Source organism: Toxotes jaculatrix, chromosome 21, assembly GCF_017976425.1.
Source record: "Toxotes jaculatrix isolate fToxJac2 chromosome 21, fToxJac2.pri, whole genome shotgun sequence".
Taxonomy (NCBI): domain Eukaryota; kingdom Metazoa; phylum Chordata; class Actinopteri; family Toxotidae; genus Toxotes; species Toxotes jaculatrix.
In genome coordinates, this window is record NC_054414.1 from 4,216,404 (window position 1) to 4,228,398 (window position 11,995).

The 11,995-nt window shown below is 43.2% G+C and overlaps 1 protein-coding gene across 1 annotated transcript; it reads right to left on the bottom strand.

Moving 5' to 3' along the window:
- Positions 1–1,487: 1,487 nt before the first annotated feature.
- hs3st3l (heparan sulfate (glucosamine) 3-O-sulfotransferase 3-like) lies at positions 1,488–11,995 on the bottom strand. Its single transcript, XM_041067258.1, has 3 exons — positions 11,520–11,995; positions 2,378–2,607; positions 1,488–2,033 (listed from the first exon to the last, which is right to left on the bottom strand). The coding sequence occupies exons 1-3, from the start codon at positions 11,993–11,995 to the stop codon at positions 1,645–1,647; spliced, it is 1,095 nt and encodes a 364-aa protein (XP_040923192.1). The 3' UTR covers positions 1,488–1,644.

The window sequence follows — 11,995 nt, forward strand, 5'->3', positions numbered from 1 at the left end:
TATTTGCAACTTAATATATTACTATGAATAAAACTTTCTATGAGAAGATTTAATTTAAATGTAAATGAGAAGGGTATATCAAAATAAAGCAACATGTTTTTACTATGTTTTGCTGCTGAACTTTTTCCCAAAGCTTTCATGTATTGTCCACAAGAGGGCACCGTTTCCTTACTGTTACTGATAGCAACTGCACACAGACAGGACAGGACATATCACATTGAGGTTGTTTTTTATTTTATTTTATTTTTAATTTATCATTTTAAAATTAGAATGAACCATAAAAACCAACAGTGTAACCAAACTCAGATATGTCATTAAAATAATTTCATTATTCACATTATTACAATGACCCACAGACCGTTTGCATCTTATCAACAAGGCAGTTTGTAGCCCCTACACCTGTGATGTACATAAATGTATTTGCAAACCAATTGCACTGGTGTTCTGAGCTCTCGTTCAACATAAATCCAAACCTTACCCATTAAGGCTAAAAGACCGTGAAATAACAGCATTTTATAGTAAACAATGAACCGTGAGAAAGAAAAGGAAGGTCCATGTTTAAAAATACTTTTATTTTTAGGCTTTCAAACTAGTGCAAATACATGCAAACTGAAAACAGACAACCCTGTAAGCAGGCCCTCACAGTAACACAGTTAAGCCTGAAAGTTTCCTACATCACATCCAGTAGAAATGACAAGTGACAGGTCGACCCTCTCTCGCTGATTTGACCTGCTCTTATTTTGGTTGTCCTCCAGTGGTCCCTTTACTTCGTTCAAGGTACAGCGGGGGTGGTTTTGCAGCTGGAAAGCTAACCTAAGCCTAGGCACATAGATGTGCCAGTAGGCGAAGAGGCAAGTGTTCCACACCAGTTCCCCTACATCCATTTATCCACATTCATTATTCAAGAATACAAAACCACTCAGTCAAATCTGAGCTCATATAAAGATTCTCTCGCTCACCCCTCTGCTGCTCGCCACATAAAAGATTCATCCCCCCTTTTTCGGGAACAAAGCTTGGAGAACGATACTCAATATGTATGCATTGATTGCCCTTAAATTCTTAACCAGTCGGACTGAAGAACAAACGGGTAGAAAAAGAAAGTTATGGAAATTCAGGACTGTGAGAATGTATCGTCTGTTCTGGGTTAGTTGTGCCACTACAACCTAATTAAACTGCAGACCAGAGACACTAAAAGCTACACTGTGTATTTCACCCATCAACTTAATGCACCCTTAACCTATAGCAACACACAGCCTTATGACCAACTTGCACATAGATGATTTATTTGCGTAGGAATATGTATCCTACCAAACAAGAAAGCTAAGAAATGACACCCTTTTTACATACCACAAACTGTTAGTGCACTCACCCCTTTCACTGAACATCTATGATATATAAAATGACGCTCAAACACTTGAACAAGATAATTGATCGGTAGAGGTGAACGTATTGACACTGGCTTTTTTATGATTAAGTCTCTGAGATGCAGCTCTGCTGGTCCGAGGTGGATAATTGGCTCTGTTTTCTGGATCTTTTGTACTCTGAGTCTTTGCATCTGGTTCAGTCAGATGGAAGATTCGTGCAGGCTTCTACCCAAAGCAGTGTAATTCTAACAAAAGCCACTGGCTCCACACAATCAAAGGGTCACTGCCATCCAAAGTCCTGTCCTGCCATCTGATAAAAGCGCTGGTTATGTGGCTTGTAGAAATCTCTCAGTCTCTGCATCACCTCCGGGTCGATGAAGGCGTGTGTCCTCCCTTTTGTCTTCCCCAGGCAGTGAGGTTTACTGCTGCCCTCCGGCTTCTTCAGGCAGGGGAAGCCTTTCGTTTTGTTAAAGTAGAAGTGCTTGTCCGTGACGATCCTCTGGAGGCCCAGAAAGTCCTGGACTTTGCCCAGTTCTCCGGCCGGGTCGGAGATGAGCCTCTCCCCGCTGACCAAATGGATCTGAGTCCGAGGGAACCAGGCCAGCCAACGCTCCAGGTGCTGGGCATACAGGCCGATCCACAGCGGGCTCCACAGAGAGTCAATCTGACCTAGAGACAAAAAAGACATATACAAAGTCTTTTAATTCAAAACCATCGTCGCTATTGTCGCTGTCATCTCAGATCCTGACCCAGCTTTTACATTTAAGCTATTATCCTCTAGCTATTGGCCTAGCAGAAGATCTTTAAGCCTTCTATCCGAAGCTTGTTATCCCATGATGATGATTTGTTTCATGCTGCTTGCTTGCACTTGAGCCTCAGTGTTTGCTGTGTGCTGATCAGTATTACCTATTTGTTTTTTTTTTTGAGCAGCCAGCACTGTAGGTGTGTCTTTTGTGTGTGTACTGAGTACCGGGTCAGAAACCTTGAACTCAAACACCAGAATCATTCTGTACCCGTGGTGCGGTTCTTGAAGGCGAGGCTCTCAAATGGAGGGATGTCAGGGGTCTTGGAGATGATCTGTGTGTAGTCAGATATGGCTCGGGTCACGGGGTCACGGACAACCACGATCAGCTTCACGTCCTGCGACATTGAGTGGACTCGTTGTGGCGTTTCCACAGTAACAAAGTAACGAGGCGTCTTCTCCATGACAATCTGGCCATCCAGGGCTTTGGGCATCATACTCCTGTGAATGCAGGAAAAATATGGTCACTTCAATAAACTCATTACTGGCAGAATACCTTTAGAAGAGCAGAGGCAAATATTATCAGCATCAGCATCAGGTTTTTTGTTTTTTCAATTGCATTTAGTGTCTTGCAGTATGTACCAAAGTTACTGTTCCGCTGCTACAGACTGACCTCAGACAATGATTATTAATTTCAGTTATTTGTTTAGTGATTCTTTTGAGTGTGTTAATCGGCTAAAGATGGATCCTGTTTGGCTGATTCATGCATTAGTTGGACTCGTTTTCAGGAGATGTTTGGTGATGGTGATGATTGTTTGCTGTGCTTTTTAGTTTTTTAGTCTCTCCTCTTTCTTTGGGTATTTCCAGGGATGAGCACTGTCATAGAGGCACGCTCATCAGCGTTTGACGAGGGCCTGGTGCGTTCAATCAGTCCTGTTGGGGCAAACCACACAGACTGAGGAGAGGAGGGAGGTTTGAGGGAGTTGGGTTAGGTTTGGTTTAATGTTTTTTGATTTGTTTTGGGGTGTGGTAAAGTAGTCTGAGTATATATTAATAATATAAATATTAATATGGTATTTCTGGAGAAATGTGTAAAGGTGAAGATTAACTAGTAGCACATAATGGCAGCCCCCTTCTTGTAGAAACACCCCTTTTGTATTTATAATGGTTGGTGTTGGTGCCTTTATATATTGGATGGCTTTCAGTCAGTTGGTGGGTCCTGGGAGTGGGTGGAAAATCAATGCCAGTCTCTGCTGCTGTGTTTCTGTTTGTCTGTAGAAGACAAAGTTATGCTGTGCTTCTTCCTGCTGGTTGCACATCTTAGTGGCTGCTGCCATCCTGAGCTCAGTAAGAAGCATTTTACCACCCAAATGTTGAACTAGTAGCTATTAACTTTGAAACTTTACGGCTCTTTATGGGGGAATTTGGAGGGAAATGAACTCAAGAAGTTAATGATACAGGTATTTGGCTGCAAAGGTGCTTAAACTGTTTAACTGAGATGACTTCCTGCGATGCCTCAGGGCATACAGTGATCAGAAACACACAGAGACACACTGATTCTGACTCATACAAGCCCCAAAAGTCACTTAAACACACACATCATTCTCTGACAGACTCAGTGTGCGTCCGTACAGTAGATCTCCAGTGATCCTGACGAACAGGCAGGTGACAGCCGTGCTACATAAACACAGGAGTCTTTCCTTGAACGTGTCTCGCTCTGTTCACCTCCACCTCCACACCAGAAGCCCGGCAGATGGGACTCATTTAGAGATAAATGACTCCAGAGGCCCCACAGGACCATCTGGGGACACAGGGACATCTGCCAACACACCTGCCACACACCTGACTGACTGGCTGAACACACACAGCTCTGAATCAGCATCTTGGCTTGTATAACTGGGAATTAAAGGCTCATACCAGTGTGTTTACAAATTCTCTCTCTTTAACTAAAACTCCCATACCCTTCATTTTACTGCTTACCATTTCTGAATACATGCAAACAGTTTCAGATATTTAAATTAACCTGTTGGTTTCCATTAATTTCCACACTGAATGAAAATTACAAAATAAAATCCCTGGTACCCGGTCCCTTTCAACGGAGATAGATTTATAAATATAAGATTTCAATGCCTGAATTTTCCAAACAATCACAAAGATCTTTCAAGAATTTGACTCTTCAGTCAATCAAACCATCTTAAAATTTGCAGATTTGAAATTAAAAACATATGATGTACTTTATATCAACCACTAATGTTGGATGTAAAACCAAAACAATGTGCTGAAAAGCTCCATGGAGCTGAAAGGAAAAGAGTCTGGTGATAATTCTCTGTGAGTCTGTCACTTCAAGCAACACCTTTCACATCATACAATCATTTAATCCATTGATCATATAAAATTATTCTCAAATGCAGCTTTAAGTTTTCTCATAATGAGAAAACTGCCCTTGTGTTTTTTTATGTAATCTCCTATTTTAGGGACGCGCGGTCAATAAAAATGTTCCCAAGTACTTAGAAATGTCATGTCAATAAAAGGAGGACAAACAGAAAGAGACCAGAGGGGACACAGAGCTGATACAATGAGGACAGGATGCTCTGACTGTCCTCTGGTATCGGCTCAGGTTTCAGATGCGCCTGCAACACGACCTCCTGTCAATACATCCATCCCCTAAACTGGCCCCACTTTTATGAATGTCACACACACACACACAGTGATTTCATTTGATCTGATCGGTGTGAGGCAGCGCTCACCGCCACTTAGCCTGAAGACTTCCCTTTTAACTCCAATACCCTGAGCAGGAGGAGCCGCACAGTCTGTTACACACTCATGCACACACACACATGCACGGAGGCACATGGGTGCACACACACACACACCAAAACAAAAACATACGGTCATTATTCACTCATTAGTTAAGCAATTGGTATCATGCTTCTGGTCTCCCAATGGACCACCATCTTTCTCAGTGTAACACACACACATATAAAAAGACAAAATAAAAAACAAAAAAAAACAATTACACACACACACACATACACACAAACACTCTGAAGACATAAAGGGTGGGTGTGGTGGATTTTTACTCGACCCTTTAAAGGCTGTGTGTGTGTTTTCATCCAATTGTGTGTGTGTGTGTGTGTGTCTCAGAGCATTTGCTAGAGTGTTTTAAATGAAAGGGGTGGGTGACTGATGAAGGAATGATGGGAGTGGATACAAACGTGCCTCCATTAGCAATCTGTCTGTGAATAGCCTCAGAGCCAAGAGCCCCATACCATTACCTAAGCACAAAGAGCTAATTACTGCCCCTAAGAGCACCATCAAAAGAAAAGGTCTTTTATAAATATGCTTCTGCTATGAGCTTTGCACAGATGCACTAATTGACAGACAAATAGCTGTTAGTTTTTCTAATAGCTAAATATGCCTTTATCCTACTTTTGGCATAGAAAACGTGGTGATCCTGAGGATATGTCTGTTACTTCACTTCGGTTTCAGACTTTTTTAGTTATGCAACATTTTCTCAGAGAGAGAAATAAAGTTTTTGGTTGAGCTGAACCTGAGTGAGTAGAGCCATGGTTCTATTTAGATTTTCTAATGTGGATGTTGAGAAGCAATTCAGCATCACGGTTGAATCATGTGTTGTGTGAAACAGGTAAACATGGAATTCATTTCTTAAACTAACTCTGAAGTTAGCTCTATGTTAGCTTCAGTACTCCCCAGTTTTCGTGCATTGTAATAAATATGGAAATAATTCTCTAAGGCTTGAATGTATGTCTGTCCTGTGTTTAACTGAGTCTGTTTATGATTGCCAAGGTCATGAATCAATGAACTGACACATAAAGAAAAATATAAAAGTGAATACTTTTCACACCTAAATGCTATCATAATGAGCCATATGATTGTTCCAAAAAACAAATTCTGAATTCCCACCTCTATGGTTAAGGTTTGGTTCAGGGAACTAAAACTACTTTGTTGAAGTCAGTAGCACTGGGGGGTAAAGTTCTTGCCCACTTCAATCACGTTTGGGTTGATTCCCAGCAGAGGCAGTTGTTGGCCGATCTTCTTCTTTCCACACTACCATGTGTGGGACTTCTACTGGTTGGTCTGCATAACGGGGGAGTGAAATGGGCAACAGGGGGAGCATTAACATCCCAAGTGTTAGAGCGTCTCACTGGCAGGTGAATAGAACTGACTGGCCACACCATGTGTTGGAGAGGAAATCCCTCCAAAAAAAAGCTGAATTAATTGGCAGTTTAAAAACCCTGTTTTAGCAACAACCTTACACTGCTCATTTACTACTGAGTGTAAGATCAAACATCCAGTATGATGAACACAGGGATTATCCAGGAGCTTATAATAAGCCTCTGTTTGCCTTTGAGGGACCTCTCTTTTGTCGTCCATTTCCCAATATTTCAGCAGGCCTCCCCGGTGAATTACCGCAGGCCAGCCAAGGCCACTGGCTATTGATCCTATGGGGGGCTTAGGCTAACTAGGCGTAGGTGGGTGTGGATGGTGTACAACCGAGAACAGTAGGGATTGTGCGTATTGGGATGAGAGCTGTATGATGGGGTGTATGAGGCAGGAAGCTGCTTGTGTAAGTGTAAGGGGACAGACTGAGAATGGTAATGCAGCACTGGGCCTCAGCTGGGACCAAGAGTGGCAGGTGGAGACTGGGGGAGCCAGGACCCTCTGGAGCCCCATCAGTAGCATGTTGTGTCATGTGATGTGTGTGTGTGTGTGTGTGTGTGTGTGTGTGTTGTTAACAAATGTGAAGCAATTGCAATGTTCATCACATGTACAGCACGAAATATGCAGCAAAGGAGTGTGGGATTTGAGGGTGGATCAAAGATGTAAAATCTGGTCTGTTTACCTTTGATGCTTGATCCAAGGAGGAAACAACAGCCAATCAAAGAGCAACGTATTGACTGTGTTCATTATACACACCTGACTATTTATTTATGAGTCAAACATGAGATTTGCGTGTGTATGTGTGTGTCCGCATGCAGGCATGAGTGTGTTATTGGGAGACCGCTCATCCATTCCCTCTGTATGGGGGACCATTAAGGAGTCGGTCCATTGTGGCTGTGCCCTGTCCACTTCCAGGAGACATCCATCATAGAGGGTCCCCAGGACCCCCCCCACCCACATACACCCCCCCGCCTTTGCTTTCCAAGCCCCAGGGGAGGGACTTAATGAGGGCCAGATCAACCTCACCCGTCTGGGCCTTATGTTGATCACCACCAGTACAGTACAGGGACAGGACAGACCACACCTGAACCCCAGCGACACACACGCAGCAAACAAAAACTAGCGTGGAAAACAAATCTAATCTGTTCTTAAAGCTTTAATGACTTCACACTTGAGCATGATGTCTCATTGTGCAAAAACAGCTCAAAATACTAAAAATATATAATATTTGATACCGCTTATAGTACTTTCCCTCCTGCAGATCAACAAATCTGATTCATCAGAAGAATCAGAAAATCCGCCTTTCATGTTTGCTGCTAATACCCGCCCACTGAATCCTGCTGAACATCAAATGTTTTGGCAGCCATTCTTCTGTGATTTGCATGGCAATTATATGCCATTGTACAAACACAAAAAAACACAAGTAGCACCATGTGCTGTGTCATGGCAGGACAAAGCCGCCAATGTATGGGTATGAATTTAAAAGCCTCTCTTAACGAGTTTAATATGAATTGCAAATGAATCTGTGCCGTCGGAGCAGCTGACTCTGAGAAGACAGAATCATTTAGTCCCTCCCATCTTGTCATTGTACATCCTGAGAGGCATGGTGTCTCAAACTGAATTCAAACCAGCTGAGGGCCTCAGAGATAGAATATATGCTGTTGACAACATTTTTGATCCCTTTGAAAAAAAATTACTTTTACATTAAATTGTCCAAACATGTAAGTTCAGGAGCTTCTGCCTGTGTGTCTGTGAGAATAGCAGTTTGGGAAAACACTTTCCCCGCAAATAGATTAAAAGTCTCCCAAACCGATGAAGCTCGACGGAAAGTGGCTCTAAAAGGAACAGAAAGAGTTGGGCCATGACAAAATACAAGCATTACAAACCAAAACCAAAGTAAATAGTAGAAGTGTAGTTGCAGTGTAGAAGAGGAGGGGATGAATGTCAGAGTCAAGAGTCTACACATGGAATTCAAAGAGTTTTGTTGCTGCTGCTGCTGCTGTTGTTGTTATTGTTTTGTCTATTTGTCTTTTTCTTTCTCTGATAGTCAGTAAAGAGAAAGAGAGGAAACATGGGCAGAGAGAGGGAGAGGAATTTAAATTCAAAGATTTTTGACAGGACAACAAACGAGAACTTTGAGAAATTGCAGAAGAGATAAATAAAGCCAGAGAGAGACTCTTCAAATCGGATTCTCTTGTAGCTTTAGCCTCAGTCTTTTGGCGTGATGTCATGTATGCAGTCATCATGTGCATATTTAAGTTAAGACCCTTTTACACACAAAGTTTTAAGATTAACATTATCTTAAAGCTAGCTACAGCGAATGGCTTGTTAAAATCCATATTCCCCACCATTTTTTTTTTTTTTTTGGAGAGGTGTTTTCTGTGATGTTTTTGAAAAATGTGACTTCTTGGAAATGAACAGGAGCAGCAAACACTGACGCTGCAGCCTCTCAGGTTAAAGCCGTGCTGGTAACTCAGAGTCAATAATATATCGATAAATCTTTCTGTACCTCAAGAACAAAATACAACCAGCCGCCCTGTCTGGAGGACAGAGCGGTCTCCAGACTGGGACAGAACATGAAGAAGTCAGCATTTACACACAAACACACACACAGACACACAAAAGCCCAGCTCTGATGACAGTCTCCTGGGTTGAACCAAAGGTCAGCGGAGATGTGTGAGGTTGCGGTAACACTGACTTCACCCTTTAACCTCTGGCCCATCTGAGTCTTATCTCTTCACCCTGTGTTTTATCTCCCCTTTATTTTTTTTCCTATCCACATGTCATGTCATCTTTCAACGAGAAACCATCACGAGTGAGATGTGAATTTCCAGCTGAGTAATTTTAATGGATTCCTCCAGAGGTACAGAGAGAGAGCTGCATGCAACATGACCCCTGTGTGCCTATGCAGGGGGAATATGCCAATGTAGGATAAAGCTTCCTGCTAATTGTAACAGAAGCCGAGCTGACCAACGCTAACCGCTCTAATGCTGGAGTCAACCCAAGGTCAGAGCGAGGAGATAGAGCTATCGATCCCAGACAGCACAGTAAGAAGGAAACTTCCAGCCCATCTCAGGGCTCATCGCAGCACTCTTCCAGATCCAATCTCTGCTCCAAACGCCATTAGTGGATCTTTGTCAGGGGCTCTGATCTCAATTGCCCTGCTGAAGCTAAATGTTATTTTACTCTCAGAGAGACGAGGAGTGATTCAGAGGAAGATACTCTATATCTCATTCTCTTTGATTGTCCACGCAGGGTTTAAGAGAAAAAAAAAGCAAGCGGTACAGAAATGTAATGTTGACTCAGTAAGAAGCACAGCTGACCCTCCATTTGCTGCGTGATATGAAAGCACATGAGAACCTGGGTCTTACACTTAAGACTCAGGTTCTGTTCATCAGGAATCAATGCAAAAAATCCCAAATGTAAAGACAACGATTCTGAAAGAAATAAAATAAACTTTCATTTGGTTCAAGCTAACGTCCTTTGAAAATACGATATTATAACCTTCATGTATTTGTTGAGTCATAACCAAATAACAAACCATACCCAGTTCATAAAGATACTCCCACCACAGTTAAAACATCATCTCTGGTGTGCTCGCTTTTGATTTTCCTTCCATATTAGGTGGTTTGGAAATCTGGCTAAACTCTGACTTTTTTTTTAGACTTTGTTGTAGTAAAGTCACTGTTGTCCCAGATCCCAGCAATTACTTTGTTGTGTGTTATCGTAACTGGTAGATATGATGGTCAAAATATGAAAATAAGCCAGATTTATCCTCTGAGATAAAAGGTATACACGTCTTCATTTTAAAGTTACACTTTTGCAGCTTCTTAGTATTTTTCTGTTGAGAAACCAGAACAAAGCCACATTTCCTTCATCAGTCTGTATACTCTGGGTCTGTTCTGTTTGTTATGAAGTGGTGTGAACACATCATTAACTCCCAGTGTAAAGTGACCTGAAGTCAGAGGTCAATTGACAGAGCTGACAGCGATGTCAAGTGGCTCGACACGGAGCGAGCCCCATCTGGCCCGAGGGGGAAGACATGACAATCTGGTGTCACGTTCACATCACCTGGTGTAACGCACAGACAGCAGACATGCTGCACATGCTGGCAGACGGGGGAAGGCTGCAGAGGCTTTTCCAGTATTTCCAGATTTTATGAATTTTCTGGCTCTGTTTATCCTTCCACTTTATCTCCTTCATAGGTTAAATTGTAGCTGACATGCCAAACAGGCTCCCAGAACTGAGCCAATACCACTATTGAGCCCCCAGTAATATACTGTAAGCTGGTTAACAGCACGCCAGATTTGGATGCATTTTTAATCTGTCATATTTGGAACAGTTTGTGTGTCTATAGGTGCATCCACATACAGTATTTAGAAAAAAGGCCAGAAATCTGGAATCCTGGGTCTGTCGAAAACCCCTTTTTCCTTCCTTTATCTCCCCAAATTATTCTCAGCTACTTATGAGTGACACGAGTCGCTCCAAACTGGTTCCCCTGACTCTCATTCATGTGTGTGTGTTCTGAGTATTTCCAAGTTTTCGTGGAACAGGCTGAGAACAGAGCCACATGACAACAGTAACATCTGGCTCCGGCTCCAGAGATGATTACTCTGCTGCTCTGTGAGAACTCATCCTGCAAGGCCTCACTCTCTCTCCCTACTGTACACACACACACACACACACACACACACACACACACACACACACACACACACAGAAAGCACTGCAGGCACACACAAACACACGCACAGATTGGCATAGCCAGATGGCAGAGTCTCTTTGACTGTCACCTAAACCTCCGCGGAATAGCCGTGGATATGTTTGGGTATGCAAACAACACAAAGAGATTCATTCCTTCTAGCGGAAGCTGGAGGCTCCTAATTGGCTCACGGACTTAGATTGCAGCGATATAAAAACATTCTATTGCACAATCACACAAAAAGCAGGACCCAAGTGAACGTCCATTATTCAAATGACAAGGAGTGCCCATCACTAAGTTTCTCCTCAGGCACCGAGTAACATTTTGTAAAACTGAAAAAAGAAATTTGCAAATGAAGTGAGAAGGAGAGAGGCGTACATTTCAGCCAAAATAAAACCAAATTTCTCTTAAATAAAGCTTTAAAAGATTATAAAACGAAAAAAAAAAAAACAGAGCAGAAATTCTTCAGCATTCAGTGGTGGATTCAGTGACTTTGTTGAGATGGATTCGCTGCGTAATGTGTGCGTACCTGTACCAGTCCAGTCCCCGTGCGTAATGCCGGTCGAAGAAGTGCGGCTCCGACCCCAGGGCGCGGATGTCCGGGTGGAGCCGCAGAAACTCCAGCAGAGCCCTGGTGCCTCCCTTTTTAACCCCTATGATCAAAGCCTGGGGTAGCCTCCGAGTGGCTGTCCATTCTTTCCCCGAGCTGTTCGCCTCCAGCCCGGGACGACCACTGAAAGCGCCTTCGCCAGCAGCTTTGATACCCTCCTGGACGACGCTGGTTCCGTTTCTCTCGTACGGCCATCCTGACCCGGACACGAGGAATTCGCGCGTGGGTGTCTTGATCTCAGAGTTTTCTGTCAGTTCCGACTCGCAGCATCCAGTGAGGAGATAGACCAGGGAGAAGCAGAGGATGCTCAGAGAGGACGCGATGGTGAGCCGGTGGAAGAGCCGCCGCAGGTCCGCGCTCGGATGGTGGTGATGGTGGTGGTGAAAAGCTGCCAT

Excerpts from the sequence above, each read along its gene's own strand:
- hs3st3l (XM_041067258.1), bottom strand. The coding sequence starts at position 11,995 with ATGGCAGCTTTTCACCACCACCATCACCACCATCCGAGCGCGGACCTG. Across the intron at positions 2,608-11,519 it reads CGGGGACTGGACTGGTACAG|GAGTATGATGCCCAAAGCCC; the intron begins GTACGCACACAT and ends CTGCATTCACAG. Across the intron at positions 2,034-2,377 it reads CTTCAAGAACCGCACCACGG|GTCAGATTGACTCTCTGTGG; the intron begins GTACAGAATGAT and ends TTTTGTCTCTAG.